At 35.3% G+C, this 15,718-nt stretch overlaps 1 protein-coding gene across 1 annotated transcript in view; it reads right to left on the bottom strand.

The window, feature by feature from the left end:
- Nucleotides 1–3,787: 3,787 nt before the first annotated feature.
- The window catches only part of LOC134839372 (trimethylamine monooxygenase-like), a gene marked incomplete in the record, with an annotated part of 48,380 nt that continues 36,449 nt past the window's right edge, over nt 3,788–15,718 (bottom strand). The window contains 2 exon segments of the mRNA XM_063854900.1: nt 3,788–4,122; nt 7,474–7,715. Coding sequence (XP_063710970.1) covers nt 3,854–4,122; nt 7,474–7,715 — 511 coding nt within the window.

Here is a 15,718-nt window from a genome sequence, read left to right as displayed (position 1 = left end):
AGCTAAATAAAATACAATTTGATCATTTGTATTTTCAAATTGTATTTTATTTATCCTTCTAAAGTCGAATAGTTTTTGCCATTACTTAATTTAGCAAAAGCTATTCGAGACCAATTAAATGGCAGTTGCAACATTCATGCTTTTGGCTGAATACGAGCAGTCTCGTTCGATTACATCGTCGTTGACTTAACCGAACGTTTTCTCATCCTGACTTAATGCGATATCAAACTTGCTGTTACTCAAGTCTGATGCCGCCTATATGATTTCCGCGCATCTAATTTTTGCTCAGATGTAACATTATATCGAACTGTAAGTACTTTTACCCACGACTGCAATCATGTTTAAAACTCAAGACCAACTATTTCGTTTCGCTCAAGTCTATATTCAAGCTTCCCACATTGAAGTTTCATGAAAAATAATCGACAATTTTGGATTTATTGTCGGTGTCTCAAAAACTCGAAAACAATTGATTCTAATGAGTTTTGAATGGTTTATGTTGTAAAAATGTGAAAACATTTAATTCCATTTCTATTTGATAATAAAAATTTACTTTATACACTTTTTCAATGTGCAGATTTTCAAACAAAGTTTGGAAATTTTGTCAATCTTTTTTAGGTGGATCCAATTGTTTTGACGAGCACTCCCAGAACATTATAAAGACCCTATTTTCACACAGGTTTCAGAAAAAAAACAGGTCATTTGTCGTTTTTCAACATTTTTTGAAAATTTATGACCAAAAGTTTGCGTTTCAATACTAGCAGTTGTCGGCCTTCAAGGCGCCCTTAGAAAATTTGATTTAAAAAAATACCAAATGGAGGTTTGGTTGTGGAGGGGGTCGAATTCGCAAGGAGGAGAGTCCGCCCTCTCCATCAATCAGCTCCGAGTATATGATAAGAAAAAAAAGAAATAAACTTATTTCGCAAAATGATATACTTCGCTTATGATAAAATATTAAATGAACCAAATAACATGCCTCTTTTCATTATGGAACAACTTTTAGGACGGATTAATTCTCCGCTTACTAGTTAATAGGATGAAATACATCGCTCTTTAATTGTCTCAACTTTAACAGCCATAACAGCAAACTTTTTAACAGCCATAACTTCAAAGATATAATTTTGCAGCGATCACAAATAAGAAAAACTATACCAATTTGAGCTCAATACATTATTTTTTTGGCTACAAAGCTTTCGTATACTTTTGCTACCAAAATACTTTTTATGTAAAATTTTAGTCGTTTATTTCGAGCTGAATTTGATTTGAATATCCACGTTTTTGATCAACGCATGGATTTTTGGGCTGAGTTCTATACTAAGTTGAAAGAAAAATGATCACAAAAACAAAGTTTTGAAACAAAAAAGGGGGTTTTGCCAAAAAAAACACACAATGTTTTGAATCATATATTGAGAATTTTCATACAATCGTGAACATTTTTCTCAGTTTTTCATGAGTTTTACCCAAACTCTATCTTTTTTAGTTTTATCATGAGAACAAATTGACAAACCATCCGCTAGATCCCTCCGTGATTAGAGTATATACTATGGGCGAAGATTATTTAAAACAATTGGTTATTGGTTTGGATTTAGGTTTTCCTTTGGGTTTTTAATTTTGATTTTTTTTCCACTTAATTTCAAATTTTGCTCATTAAGTTCTATTACAAGAAAAATACATCAAAAGTTTCGATCTAAATTATTGCCCAAATCTGAGAACTACAAATAGTAATAGAAATTATCATTTTTTGTTTTCAGATTTTGAGTTTGTTTTTCTTCCCATTTTTTCTTCAGATTTTGCTTTTTGGCACAGAGCGCAAAAAAAAATTTAAATATACAACTAAGATTTTGCACGAGCTAAAATTTTGCACCAAAGTGTCAACTACAAAAAAGTAATTATTGGTTTTAAATTACTTGATATAAGTTTCAACGCTAATATTTTGAATTACTTGATCATCAATGATCTTCATGAAGGTCTCCTACTCGACAAAAAAATATAACTAACTCAAAATCTAAAATCTTGCAGTAATTTTATAAAAATACAAAAAAATAATTAATTTAAGATTATTTAATGATTAGTTTTTCAAAATAATCCTATTTTGGTTCCTGCTTGCAACAAACTTCAAAAACAATTTACTTAAACTCAATTCAAGATCATCAGGATTTTTCTTAGATCATTACCAATTTCAAACAATTGAGCAAGGTATATCTTTGCTCAAGCTCAACCTTATTTTCAATTATTTGAATCCAGATCATCAAAATTTCTCTTGGATCTCTAAACTTTATCTTTGATGAATCTGAACCATAATTTTTCATTTATAACTTATATTTAAATTAATTTTCAATTTCAGATTATAAAGGATTTCCTTGGAACTCTGAAATAAATTTATAAGTTTACTCCCATCTCTTACATTAGTTTCTAAGACCTCAAACGTCGATTCACTTTCCAAGCTCAAATCTCACCATAGATTAATAAACTTTTTCAACAAACTAACCGTTTAATTTAGGCTAAATAGTGAAGAACTTCGGTTACTCATCCTTCACTTGAACCCTATATCTTAATTGACCCAGGCCTAGAACAAATCTAAGCACGAGTAAGAACTAAAGTAGTATCTAACGATCTACCTGTGTTCTAGTTATGCCTGAACCTTGTTGATTGATTTAACATTCTCCAAACCTCGATCTCATATCAAACCCCATTTAGGTAAGATTAAGTTTACTTAAAAATAAATAACCTTACATCCGTTTAAAAGCAGTAGAAAAACCCTTATATCGAATTGATATACTCTCTACCCAACCAGTCTTGCCAGTTTGCTAGCGATGACATCCTTTTTTCTAAGCATTTAATTGAAAGCTTTGACCAAATACTGGCACTTTTTGGTGTGAGCTACCCCCTCAAACTTAGTAGATATTAGCGCCAAAAGCACTTATAGAAAAGTTTCATGATCAGTCAATAAAAATGGGTGTGACAAAATAGTACCAAAATTTGGACACTTTGAGTGGCCAGGGTTTCGATTCCCTAAGCCCGCTACTGATTGTAGTTTTAACTAATTCTTAGTTCAGAAGAAAAGCTTACTCAAACTAATTTATTATTTCCCTCATTTAAAGAGATTTATCTATCGTACACTGTTTTTGTCAGACAGATTTTGCAAAGTAACGTTTTTAAGCACCAATATAAGCTACCTCTCGGGTGTAAATGTTTTCATAATCCATCATTATTAAAACATTTTTAGACTAATGTGGCGCTTGCAAATTGATGAAGTTTTTAGACAAAAAAAATAATAAATCAGCCAATTATCAGGTTCACTTTTTTGTTTTGCAAAAAAATCTGAATGTTCCTGGTTGAAGATTTTGTAACTTCATTGATTTTATTGAATATCTATCATATCTAATCAGCAAAGTTTCAAATTTTGTTCATTTTTGGACTTTTAGTTGGATTTTCATAACAAAAATAGAGGTCTTGTGCAAACATCCGCTATGTCAAACATCCGCTATTTCAAACATTCGCTATATAATAATTTTGTAATAAAATCAGCTGCGTTCAATCAGCTGACTTCGAGTTAAACGACTCTCGGCTTAAGGTCACGTGCTAATCGCGCGTCGGCGATTGGCAGCGCTAACTAGCTCCAAATTTCATATAGAAGTCCTACCCTCTTGACGTTACTGCAGCGGTCATTTTTAATTCGGCCAATACACCATCTTTTAAGCGAACGAAAGATATCGGATCTTTGACCTATTTTTTGGAAAATGTCGAATGTTTGCCCTAGTAAAGCTGTTTTTTGTTTTTTTTTGTACAATTTTTTTGGTTTTTTGGATGCTTGCACGGAACCCCAAAAGCATGTTTAATTTTTTGTGAGTTGTTTTCAAAATAGACCTCGTAATTTTTTCGCCGCTGCTTCGGCCGTAGTGCAATTCTCCCGATAGTTCAGAATATCGTTCTGTCTATCTCTCGTCCACGCTTGAACAATGTGCCGTCTGTCCAAGTCTTTCTTGCCAACCAGTTCGCCAAGGGCTATAATTCGCTCACTTTGAAAGTTGATTACGTCTTGCAAACCCTTCAGTTTGCTATCTGCTTCTACAAATTGTTCAATCTCTTCTTCCATTTCTGTGGGACCAGGCAGGGAAAAATCACCTGAAAAATAAACACTTTTTTATCCGACTGTATTTTATTTTGTGTTTTTGTTATTTTCATAATGCAAATGTCAAATGTGGAAGTCGAAACAAAATGGCTTTGTTTTTCGGTGTGTCTTTCCGACAAAACTGGGATCGTGTCATTTCAATTGAATTGTCAGATAGGTGTTTTTTCAGTCAGACTCAACGTATGTAACATTTTAGAAAAAGTATCATTCGGAAAATTAGCCCTAACATCTTATAACATTATTTCAGTTTAGCTAAATTCAACGGCTCAAAATCTTTATCTCCACCGTTCCCTCCCTCCCCCTTGACAACTTATACCATACTGTTTTTTGAGAACATTCGCTACCCGAGTTTAATGGAGAAAAATCGAATATAATGGAAAAATGTTGTCTAAAATGTCATTAAAACCAAGTATTTTTTGCAAATTTAGATCATGAAATTGAAATTATTGTAATTGACCATTTTCGTAAAACAAAATTCATTAAAAACCATTACAATTGATTATATTGGATCATAATTTTTATTTTAATTGCAAATTTATTTGCAAAACTGTCAGAAACTTCTGCTATACTCACGGCCTGCTCGAAATCTAAACCTTAAAATTTTTATATATTTTGCGTGTACAACTCCGCCACCCCTGCAATTACTACTCAACCGAACCCTCCCCCCTCCGCGTTTACAAACCCGTCAGACCACCACCAATGTGGAAGGGCGTTGTGCTCAAACGCGATGAAGGGGTTGTAAACGTTGGCGGGAGACGTACAGGGGTTGGGGTAAATACGGGTGTCTATAAGAGGGGGTGTACACGTGGGAGAAATGGGGGGCTTAAACGAGGGATGTAAAGTTGGCAGAATAAGGTGCGAAAAGTGATGTAAACGTGGAGGGGGTTGTCATATTCTTGAGCGATGGCAAGAAATGTAAATTAGATCAAAGACATTATATAAAGATCAGTAAAAACATGGAAAACTGAAAAATTCATCCAAATCTCAATAGAAAGTGTAAAAAGTCCCAGGTTACATTTTGAATATACTGCAGTCGTGTCTGTACTAAACAGTCCAGTACAAAACAGTCGTGTACCTGATAGTCCAAAAAATTATAGTAAAGTACAAGAAACTGTCGCATACAAACTAGTATCGCAAATAGTCCAAAAAACAGTCCCATTGATCGTAGTGATAATTGTTCCAGAAAATTATTTAAAAAATTTCTCTTGGATTCAAAACATTTTTTTCCAAATAATTCGGTTGACAATGGGTAGTACAGCAGAGAAATTAGAACAACCTAGATAACAGCAGCGGCCACTCATGTGAAGTTATAATACGCGAAACATAAAAGTTAACGCAATATTTAAAGTTCTTTTTTTTAACCTATGCAAAAAGAAACAAGTTCTTCAAATTGTTCCATTTACGAACAATTGGCAACACTCAAAAGAAACGAAATTCTCATAGCTGGAAATTATACTTACAAACAAAAATTTTGAGTTTCTGATCTTTAAAGGGTATGCTTATATTAAGCACCGAATATTGTTAGACAACTCCTTTTCGTGGCGCTGCGCACAAAGTATCTGCATGGACGTGTGCTTACAAAAAATGAACGCATTGAGATCAGTAAAAATCACTGCCACTTCCCCCATCCGGCTGTCATCGAAAAATGTAAGATCAGAAAAACAGGAGCAGCAGGTTTGGATGAAACGCCATGGCAGACTACTTCTGCAGGCCAGCATAATGTGAACCGAGAAACAGCTGTCCAAGTTATTCTGCTAATCAGCAATCTGTAATTAGAGTTCGACGCAAAAAAAAGACCAACGATGGCAGAGACAACTTCGCTGACTGGCTCTGAACTACCACTGGTCCCACAGAAAACTCACGATGGGGAGCAGTTTTCTTGCAAGATTCTGGTCCTCATTTTGCAAAATTGGTTATTATGTTCGCCACGTTACGTGGGTTAGACCTCCTAATTCTATCAGATTATTGGTTCTGCGATTGAATGTTTTCAACTGCTCGCAATATAATCTATCAACTTTAAACAAAACACGTTTCAGTTGAAGTATGCCTTATTCCTCTTGCTCACGCTCTACTACCCGACAAAAAGGAATCAACTCATTGTCGCCTCCTCAAGGTTCAACTCGAAACATTGAGTCCCCAAAACCGTTTCATTTTATTTTGATGTAACTGTCCGAAACTCAATAATAGCTGCCCATCAGAGCGCTTATTTTCAGTTTTCTTTTTTATCAGAGTCACAGCGTCTGGCGACATGTTCAGTCGCCAGGCAAAATTCACAATTACAACATTGGCCTAACTTATTCGAGAGCTGAGTTTAATTGAACAGCATTTCTGCACGTAGAGGACGTTCCTGCTGCGTTTGAGCTTCTTCAAAGTATGGCATCTGAAGAAAGTCAGCCGATATTGAACTATTTCGAGGACACATATATTGAGAGGCTGACATCTTAAGGACAACAGAAGCCCAGATTTGACATGGAGCAATGAAGTTTTGCCGGGGATTCGATCTTTTGATTTCTAGATGTGAGTCGAACGCTTTAATAACTAAATCTGAGGCCTTTGTTTTTGATCTGACTATTGGTTCTTTGATCTTCATTTAGGCTCATGTTTGGTTTTTAAAAGCGTAAATCAGTTCTGTTAGTGCCAAAAGATCAAGGTCAAAAAAATTAAATGGTTTTGGAATGTTTTGAATGAGACTGTTTTTCAGAAATTTTTTGATGTTTCGGACTCTTTTGTATGGGACTGTTGTGTATGGGACTGTTTTGTATAATGGGACTGTTGTGTAGGACTGCAGTGTTTAAAATAACCCGAAATTTATTCAAGCACAATTGATTATAATTGAATGAAAGGATTTTTTTGATTCGACAATTAAAAATTTATAATCCATTTATATTCAAATATAATCAGTTACTTTCAAATTTTTAGAAACTGAAAATGAAAATCCAAAATAATCGATTATTATCCATGAAACTCCAGTGCGGGATAGGAATTAATATTGGATAAATAGTTCTTTTTTCGCAATTTTTTGGCTCTTTTTTGTACGGAAACTACTGGCTGGAGCATTCTTTGCGACACGCAAAACAGCGGGTTTACCAAGTTTTTAAATTACACCAAGCAACTATTGGACTAAGTTAGGTTCAAGTTAGAGCGCAAAGAACAGAGTTATGGTATGCAAAGCAAAAAATTATTGAGTTCCATAAAAATGGTTTGGTTGGTGGTTCGGAGTAGAAAAATTTACCAAAATAGAATCTGTCAACTTGGTTTGCAAGACGTTGAAAAGATCTACACTCAAATTCTGTACTTATCTTCACTGTGCTAACTTTTAATCGTTAATAACTTTTGTAATTTACCGTTTATAAGTTTTGCGCATAAGTGACCTTGAACCCAGTAGATTGAGAAGCTATACAGAATTGTTGACATGCCAATAAACATTAGCCTCGGGCATTTCGGATGCACGACTTGTTTGTACAACTCCACTGCCAATTTACGCCTTCTCACCGTCTGCAGACTGTCTTCCAAAAAAGGAAAGTCATCCAAATAACCAGTACAGTAGATTATGACATCGTAACAATCAGTGGCACCATCTTCGAACCTAATCAGCAACTCGCTTTTCTTGCAAGATTCTGGTCCTCATTTTGCAAAATTGGTTATTATGTTCGCCACGTTACGTGGGTTAGACCTCCTAATTCTATCAGATTATTGGTTCTGCGATTGAATGTTTTCAACTGCTCGCAATATAATCTATCAACTTTAAACAAAACACGTTTCAGTTGAAGTATGCCTTATTCCTCTTGCTCACGCTCTACTACCCGACAAAAAGGAATCAACTCATTGTCGCCTCCTCAAGGTTCAACTCGAAACATTGAGTCCCCAAAACCGTTTCATTTTATTTTGATGTAACTGTCCGAAACTCAATAATAGCTGCCCATCAGAGCGCTTATTTTCAGTTTTCTTTTTTATCAGAGTCACAGCGTCTGGCGACATGTTCAGTCGCCAGGCAAAATTCACAATTACAACATTGGCCTAACTTATTCGAGAGCTGAGTTTAATTGAACAGCATTTCTGCACGTAGAGGACGTTCCTGCTGCGTTTGAGCTTCTTCAAAGTATGGCATCTGAAGAAAGTCAGCCGATATTGAACTATTTCGAGGACACATATATTGAGAGGCTGACATCTTAAGGACAACAGAAGCCCAGATTTGACATGGAGCAATGAAGTTTTGCCGGGGATTCGATCTTTTGATTTCTAGATGTGAGTCGAACGCTTTAATAACTAAATCTGAGGCCTTTGTTTTTGATCTGACTATTGGTTCTTTGATCTTCATTTAGGCTCATGTTTGGTTTTTAAAAGCGTAAATCAGTTCTGTTAGTGCCAAAAGATCAAGGTCAAAAAAATTAAATGGTTTTGGAATGTTTTGAATGAGACTGTTTTTCAGAAATTTTTTGATGTTTCGGACTCTTTTGTATGGGACTGTTGTGTATGGGACTGTTTTGTATAATGGGACTGTTGTGTAGGACTGCAGTGTTTAAAATAACCCGAAATTTATTCAAGCACAATTGATTATAATTGAATGAAAGGATTTTTTTGATTCGACAATTAAAAATTTATAATCCATTTATATTCAAATATAATCAGTTACTTTCAAATTTTTAGAAACTGAAAATGAAAATCCAAAATAATCGATTATTATCCATGAAACTCCAGTGCGGGATAGGAATTAATATTGGATAAATAGTTCTTTTTTCGCAATTTTTTGGCTCTTTTTTGTACGGAAACTACTGGCTGGAGCATTCTTTGCGACACGCAAAACAGCGGGTTTACCAAGTTTTTAAATTACACCAAGCAACTATTGGACTAAGTTAGGTTCAAGTTAGAGCGCAAAGAACAGAGTTATGGTATGCAAAGCAAAAAATTATTGAGTTCCATAAAAATGGTTTGGTTGGTGGTTCGGAGTAGAAAAATTTACCAAAATAGAATCTGTCAACTTGGTTTGCAAGACGTTGAAAAGATCTACACTCAAATTCTGTACTTATCTTCCACTGTGCTAACTTTTAATCGTTAATAACTTTTGTAATTTACCGTTTATAAGTTTTGCGCATAAGTGACCTTGAACCCAGTAGATTGAGAAGCTATACAGAATTGTTGACATGCCAATAAACATTAGCCTCGGGCATTTCGGATGCACGACTTGTTTGTACAACTCCACTGCCAATTTACGCCTTCTCACCGTCTGCAGACTGTCTTCCAAAAAAGGAAAGTCATCCAAATAACCAGTACAGTAGATTATGACATCGTAACAATCAGTGGCACCATCTTCGAACCTAATCAGCAACTCGCAGCGACATAAAAGAGTTCAAGAAAAATTATATTTAATAATTATATATTTTAATAAATTTCTTCAAAAGTTATTGATCAAACTGGAAACTTTTTTGAAGTTGTTTCATTTCCCGTTTAGTGCAGTTGCTAGTCTTACATTTCAAAAATTGTTATTTTTCACATAATAACTCAAGTTTTTGACTTTTCTCTTTTTTCAATAAGCAGTTTAACATTTTGTTTAATTGTGTTTTACCATCACCGTGGTAAGAAATCGCCGTTCGCCCAATTCCCCTCATCCCTCTCACAATCAAGTAGGGGGGGGGCTCAAGGGTTGAACGGGGGTGGGAGTTATTTAATGGTTGAAGGGGGAATGGTTGAACATGGAGTAACTCAACATAAGCTCTGCCACTTCTTGTAATCGTGTCGAAAAAATATCAAGTTTCATGGATTTTCGTTGAGAAAAAAATCAATTAACTTGGAAGAAGATTTTTATAATTGATTATTTAAAAAAAATGGTTGTATTTCACTTAAAATGGATTTCAGTTATAAAGCTAACATCAATATTCAATTTACTATGTTGTCCTATCGTTTCGTCTCTAAAATTTTTTTTATAATTTATCAATGTCGATGAAATTCCAGTGCGGGCTCAATTCAATGGAAGTTACTTTTATATAAATCGCAAATTCGCCGATCTTTGATTTTTATGGTTTACTTTCATGTCAGACATCAGCACGAAAAAAAAACAAATGAGATTTTAGAAACAAAAGAAGGATTTCATATAGCTGTTTTCAATTTTTCTTCAGTTATGTTTAATAAAATGAAAATCAAAATTTCTCGTGCTGAAGACTGATCTGAAAAAAAAACCATAAAAATCAATGATGTGCGAATGAGTGTTTTATATTTAATTGAATTTAATTCAATTTTTCAGTATCTAATCAACTTCTATTCTTCGATGTCACCGCGTTCTTTCACATAAGAACAATACCTGTTGATCAATCCTTGCAAATTTTTCAAAAAAATCAATCCTTTAGAGCTGTCTTTCGGAAAAAATGATGTGTGTTTTTTGTAATTAAAGGTAATTTTCTCAATGCAAAAACCCTAGATTTCAAAAACTATGGTTCGTTGTAAACAACTATACTCCAGTAACCTTAGCTCACAAAAACACTCACGAAAGTATTATTGCGTGAAAATTTTTGCCTAAGGACGTGAACAAAACAAATCAATTAAATAACATTTTGAGGCTTGAAACTGACTTTTTAACTACCATTAATGTTCATAGACAATTTTGTTGATTTTACGCACCATATACGAAAATTGTATATATTAGTAGTATGCATATAGTGCGTTAGGATCGGGGGGGGGGGGGGTTGTCATACATGGATGACCATTAGGTATAAATCATAATGGTCACCATGTATTAAATGATCAGCAATGGTCACCATGTAATAATCCTAATTGTCACTATGTATAATTTTATACCTAATAGTCCTCATGTAAAACTTCGGTATATTATTGAGTATTCCCACTGAACGTTGTGGTTACATGTTTGGTGCGGGAAAGGATTTGCCAAATCTTCGTTCTGAAACCAGCTGGAGTGTTTAACTGCGCTATAGACTGTTTGCTCAATTCTTCTTAAAACTTTGATTCAAACTCAAATTACATACAAATACATACAAAAGTATGCTAAAGACACTATCGCTTAAATGAAATTGTTTATATCCCAGATTGCCGAGGGATATAAACTCGGTTATAATGTCTCCTGGAAACTCATCCTTGAATTTTAAAACAACCATTTTGTTTTTCGGGTCGTAGAGAGGGTGGTTCTTCGGGTAATTTGACAAGTCAAGTTCATTCAAAATATTCCTTTTTTCGGAAATTTCTCGGTATAAATCTTCACTTTTGACTTGGTACAGGAGACTGTCTGTATCAGAATACAATAGTTGACATTCAAAATTTGGTTTCATTATATCGTAATGAAATTTATAGATGTGAAACTTTGCTAACTCAAGAACACTAGCTCCCACAATTGTTGGGACATCCCAATAGATTTTTGTTGGATTCGAAGTGAACGCTGCCAAGTTTTCTCCAAAAATTTTGTAGGATTTAAATTCGAATGCACTAATTTCTCGCAAAGCGGCATGATAATCTCTAACTATCCGAACAAGCATCCGTTTGCGCTTCGACTCGCATGTTTTCCCATAAGCACAATTGTTCAGTAGTTTGTACAAATCCTCCTCAAATTTATTTCTAGCTTGTTGTCGTTTAGTCGTGTTCAATGTGATGTATGGTTCTAACCATGCTTCTTGTTCAAACTTCAGCACACGGTGCACTTTTTTAACTTTAAGTCCCAACCTAACAAACAATTGCAATAGTTTGTAATGAATTGTATAATTTGACTTGTCATGCAGCGTCTGCAGTAACTTTTTGGTTTAACTTTTTGGTCTTTCCAATTGAACGTCTTGCAATGTCTTGATTTTTCATCTGCTCGAGTAAATTTGTTTGGTAGGGACTCAACCAATCCTGGGGTACACTTTCTTTAGTAGGAGCTAAAGGGTAATCTTGATGATCCTCATGCAGTTCTTCTGGATACTCGAGATCAACTTCCAATATAAATCCAATCAAAGAGTCTTCAGTCATGTTGAGGATTTGGTTCACAATCACCTCGTCTTCTATATGCTCTATTAGCTCAAAGTTACGCACCGGTAATTTCTCCGTTTGCATGACGCCGCCATAGAGGTTATTTGCATCGATCATAAACCCGTAGGTGCTAAGGTTGATCTGGGTTGAAGTCGGGGCATTCTTTGTTGTTGGCTTTGAAAAAGCGACTATGGAACACGGATGCAGTACCACCTCGCATCATTTTCTCGACCATTTCGAGATGCCTGCGGTCTGATAAAAGCTGAACATTCGAGTCTTCGCAGATACGTTTGAAGGCGTCTCCAGCTAAGTTTGAAGCACTAAAATGGTGCGCGCAGTCCAGACCATAAGTTTGGTGACTAATTTGTCGAAATTCTTCAAAGACGCAAGCAAGAAGGAGTGTATCACACTTGAGATACAAGTTGTGATAATCCTCCAAGTTTTGACATTTGAACACTCTAAAAATTTTCCTTGCATGTTCCAGATCCGCTTGTGAAACTGCAACTTTTCCTCCATTCAAAACATCGGACCAATTTTGCAAAGGAGGCAATTCTTTTTCTGCAAATTTTTCTCTTCTGGTCATGTACGAATAAGGGTAGAAACCTTTTTGTCGTATCAGACACCGTTGCTCCTCCGTCTCGTTTGCAAAATACTTGTTCAAAATTGACATTTTTTCCGCTGGTAGATTATCAACCAATTTTTGCAGGGAAGAATTCAAAAACTTGCATGAGTCAATAAATCTGAGGTATTCAACAACTTTTTGCTCAGATCCGTTTTTCCTTTTTATAGTTTTAATTAGGACTCCAATGCTTAACGATATATATTTTTCGTCGGTGCTAGGTATAACACTCATTGTACTTGTTGGCTCGCATTCATGCAATGCGAGACAAATGTGGTGAAGGTCATAGTTCTGGATGTTATGTCCAATGACTGGGGTGAAATTTACAGTTCGTCTTGCGAGGTTGCATTTTTCATGTGCCCATCCCAAAAACTTTCCAGAAAAATGGCAATGGTCAAGACATTTTTTGTGCTCATTGGTAAAATGTATACAGCAAATCCAACATGTTGATGTGTTTTCTTTGTTCAACGATTCTTGGCTTTCTAGAAATTGAGGAAACCGTCGCTTTTGATCATATATCTCTCTCGCTAATTGATGCAACTGATTGAGAAACTTTTTCATACATTGATCAGAGCTGTCATAGTCAAAGAAGTAGGGCTGTGAATTTCCGTGTTCAATTACAGCCAATGAATACCCACAAGCTTCGTGTTTTTGTACAACTCGGGTAGATGATCGCGATGGATTATCAGGACAAGAATCTACAGGTTTCAGAAATGATTCAAAATCAAAATAAATCACAAGTGGTACAAACCACAAGGCCTGGAGGTTTTTGAACTCGTATTTGTTGGTACCTTTTTCTGCTGAAGGCATGACTACTAGAGCAGGTTCATGATCCTTACAACACTGGATGTGTTGCTCGTGAGTTTCATCACTCCAACTAATGTGAAAGCAGTTTCTACATAAACGTGCAATTGGGCGATACTTACACCCTTTGATTTCGCAGATGAACTTTAACAAATCGATTATAAGTACATAGTGATGCTTTGCAGGCTCATACAAGAGAAGCAGGTCCATATCAAATCTTTCAGTTTGGGTGCTGTTATCTTGGTTTGGTCGTTTTGATATATACATAGGCAACAAATCTCCCTTGTGGTACTGGAACACATTTACCCGCACGTCGTTAAGTTGTTCAAATTTTCCAATTGAAGCGAAACTCATGGGTGAATCAAAATTACCTTGGGCTTTGTGTGCACTTTCAGCAGTGTATGTATCAGGTTGTGTGCGCGCAGCTGCTGGGTTCGCTTTTTGTTGATCAGTTAGAAGTAGGTCAACACCATGCTTCAGACTATAAGCAGCGGTAAAGCAAAGTTCGAAGCAATTATTATCTTCGTGATTTCTAATGTTTATCAAATTCTGGGACATTCGAATTCGAAAAGGCAAGTCAATATAAGATGACCCACGGATTGGTGAAAACTTTGCAAGTTTAACAAAAACTTGAATTACGTGTTGCAAAACCCAACCGCTTCCATAAGATGCAAAAGTCTACAAAACTGCTTGCATTTTTTCGACCATTTCAAAAAACTCATCATCTTCTAATCCTAAGCTCAACACAGGTTTCATATCAGAGTTTGCATAAATGTCAATCCGCTCGTCGTGCTCAGTTTTACTAGAATCATTTATTACTTTAGGTTTTACCAAACCTAAATTAGCGCTGAACTGAACTTTTCTAGGTACTTCTGCAACTCGATCGATTATGAGACTTTGAATTTCATCTTTTTTCTCTTGCATAAATTGCAAAAGGTCAATCGGCTGATTTTCATCCATGGGTTGGTTTCCGCCGATCACATACGTTTCAAGAACACCGAAAAAAGCAGACTCACTTTTTTGAAGATTGGTGCCGTTGATTTCGTCTTCACCGACAGCATGCACATCACCGAGAGCAGCATTAGCATCGGCACTTGTAGTGGCTAAATCAGCAGAGGCAGCTCTCATAACAGGAAGACCATGGGTTGCTAGTAAATGAGCTGATAAGTTTTTGGGCGAATGAAATCCCAAATGACAATAATCACAAACACCTCCAAGTTGACCATGAGTGTGAAGAATATGTTTTTGTAAATTTGAAAGCATTTGAGCCGTGAATGAACACTCATTGCATCGATAAACAATAAGTCCTTTTTCAACAAAATGTTTGTCACGCTCATGGCGACTTCTATTGCTCTTATTTGCATATTTCAGTGGACAAAAATTGCATTTGAACATTTTTTGAAATAAGTTAAGCTATTGATTTTAAGAAACAAAAAGAATCAAGTGATCTCAAATTACACTCAGAAACAACAGTAAATGGGAAGCATAACTGTTTGTCTACCAATTGCAGAGAAAACGGTTTGTGTTTTGCGCGCGTAATTTTGAATTTGAATTAAAGTTCCCGCCAAAATTTGAATTAGATTTGAATTTCCCGCCATAACTGGCAAACTCAAATTCGATTGGACGAAACAGATAAATTGTTGTTTGAAACGTTAATAATTATTACAAACGATAGAAATTAATCTAAGCCAACCAAGTTTGGGCTAAATTTTAATCCAAAATGATTTTAGAGCCAAGAGAGAAAAAATTTAATTTTATATTTTATCAATTCAAAATATAAATTGATGAAAATTTCGAAATTGCGAATAAAAGTTGAGCATGTCACAACACATGATAGATCCTAAATATCCCAGTTGTCATGGGGACAGAATATCCTATAAAAATGTCAAAATTAGTATCAAAAACAGTTGAAATGATGAATAAGTAAAGCAAAAACTGAAAAATGACAGTTTTTTAAATTTCCAGGCGCATTGCTATCAATGATGTCAATCACGGAGCGGTTGCACGGTCCATGTCATCATGAATTTGTATCAATTGTCTTTCGATTTGAAAAAAAAGTCTGAAAAAATACTTTTCTGTAAAGAGAAATGAGTTTGTTGTTTTAGGGGGGATTAAGAGGATTAGCGTTTTTCTCGAAGACTATTGAAAAAACATCTACTCCCACAATCTCATTAGTCGTGCCCCTCAATGCACTTTCATAATAACTTTCATAACTTTCA

Source organism: Symsagittifera roscoffensis, chromosome 2 (genome assembly GCF_963678635.1).
Source record: "Symsagittifera roscoffensis chromosome 2, txSymRosc1.1, whole genome shotgun sequence".
In the NCBI taxonomy this organism is placed as follows: domain Eukaryota; kingdom Metazoa; phylum Xenacoelomorpha; order Acoela; family Convolutidae; genus Symsagittifera; species Symsagittifera roscoffensis.
Note: the sequence above shows the minus strand (reverse complement) of the source record. Positions and strands in the feature narration are given on the sequence as shown.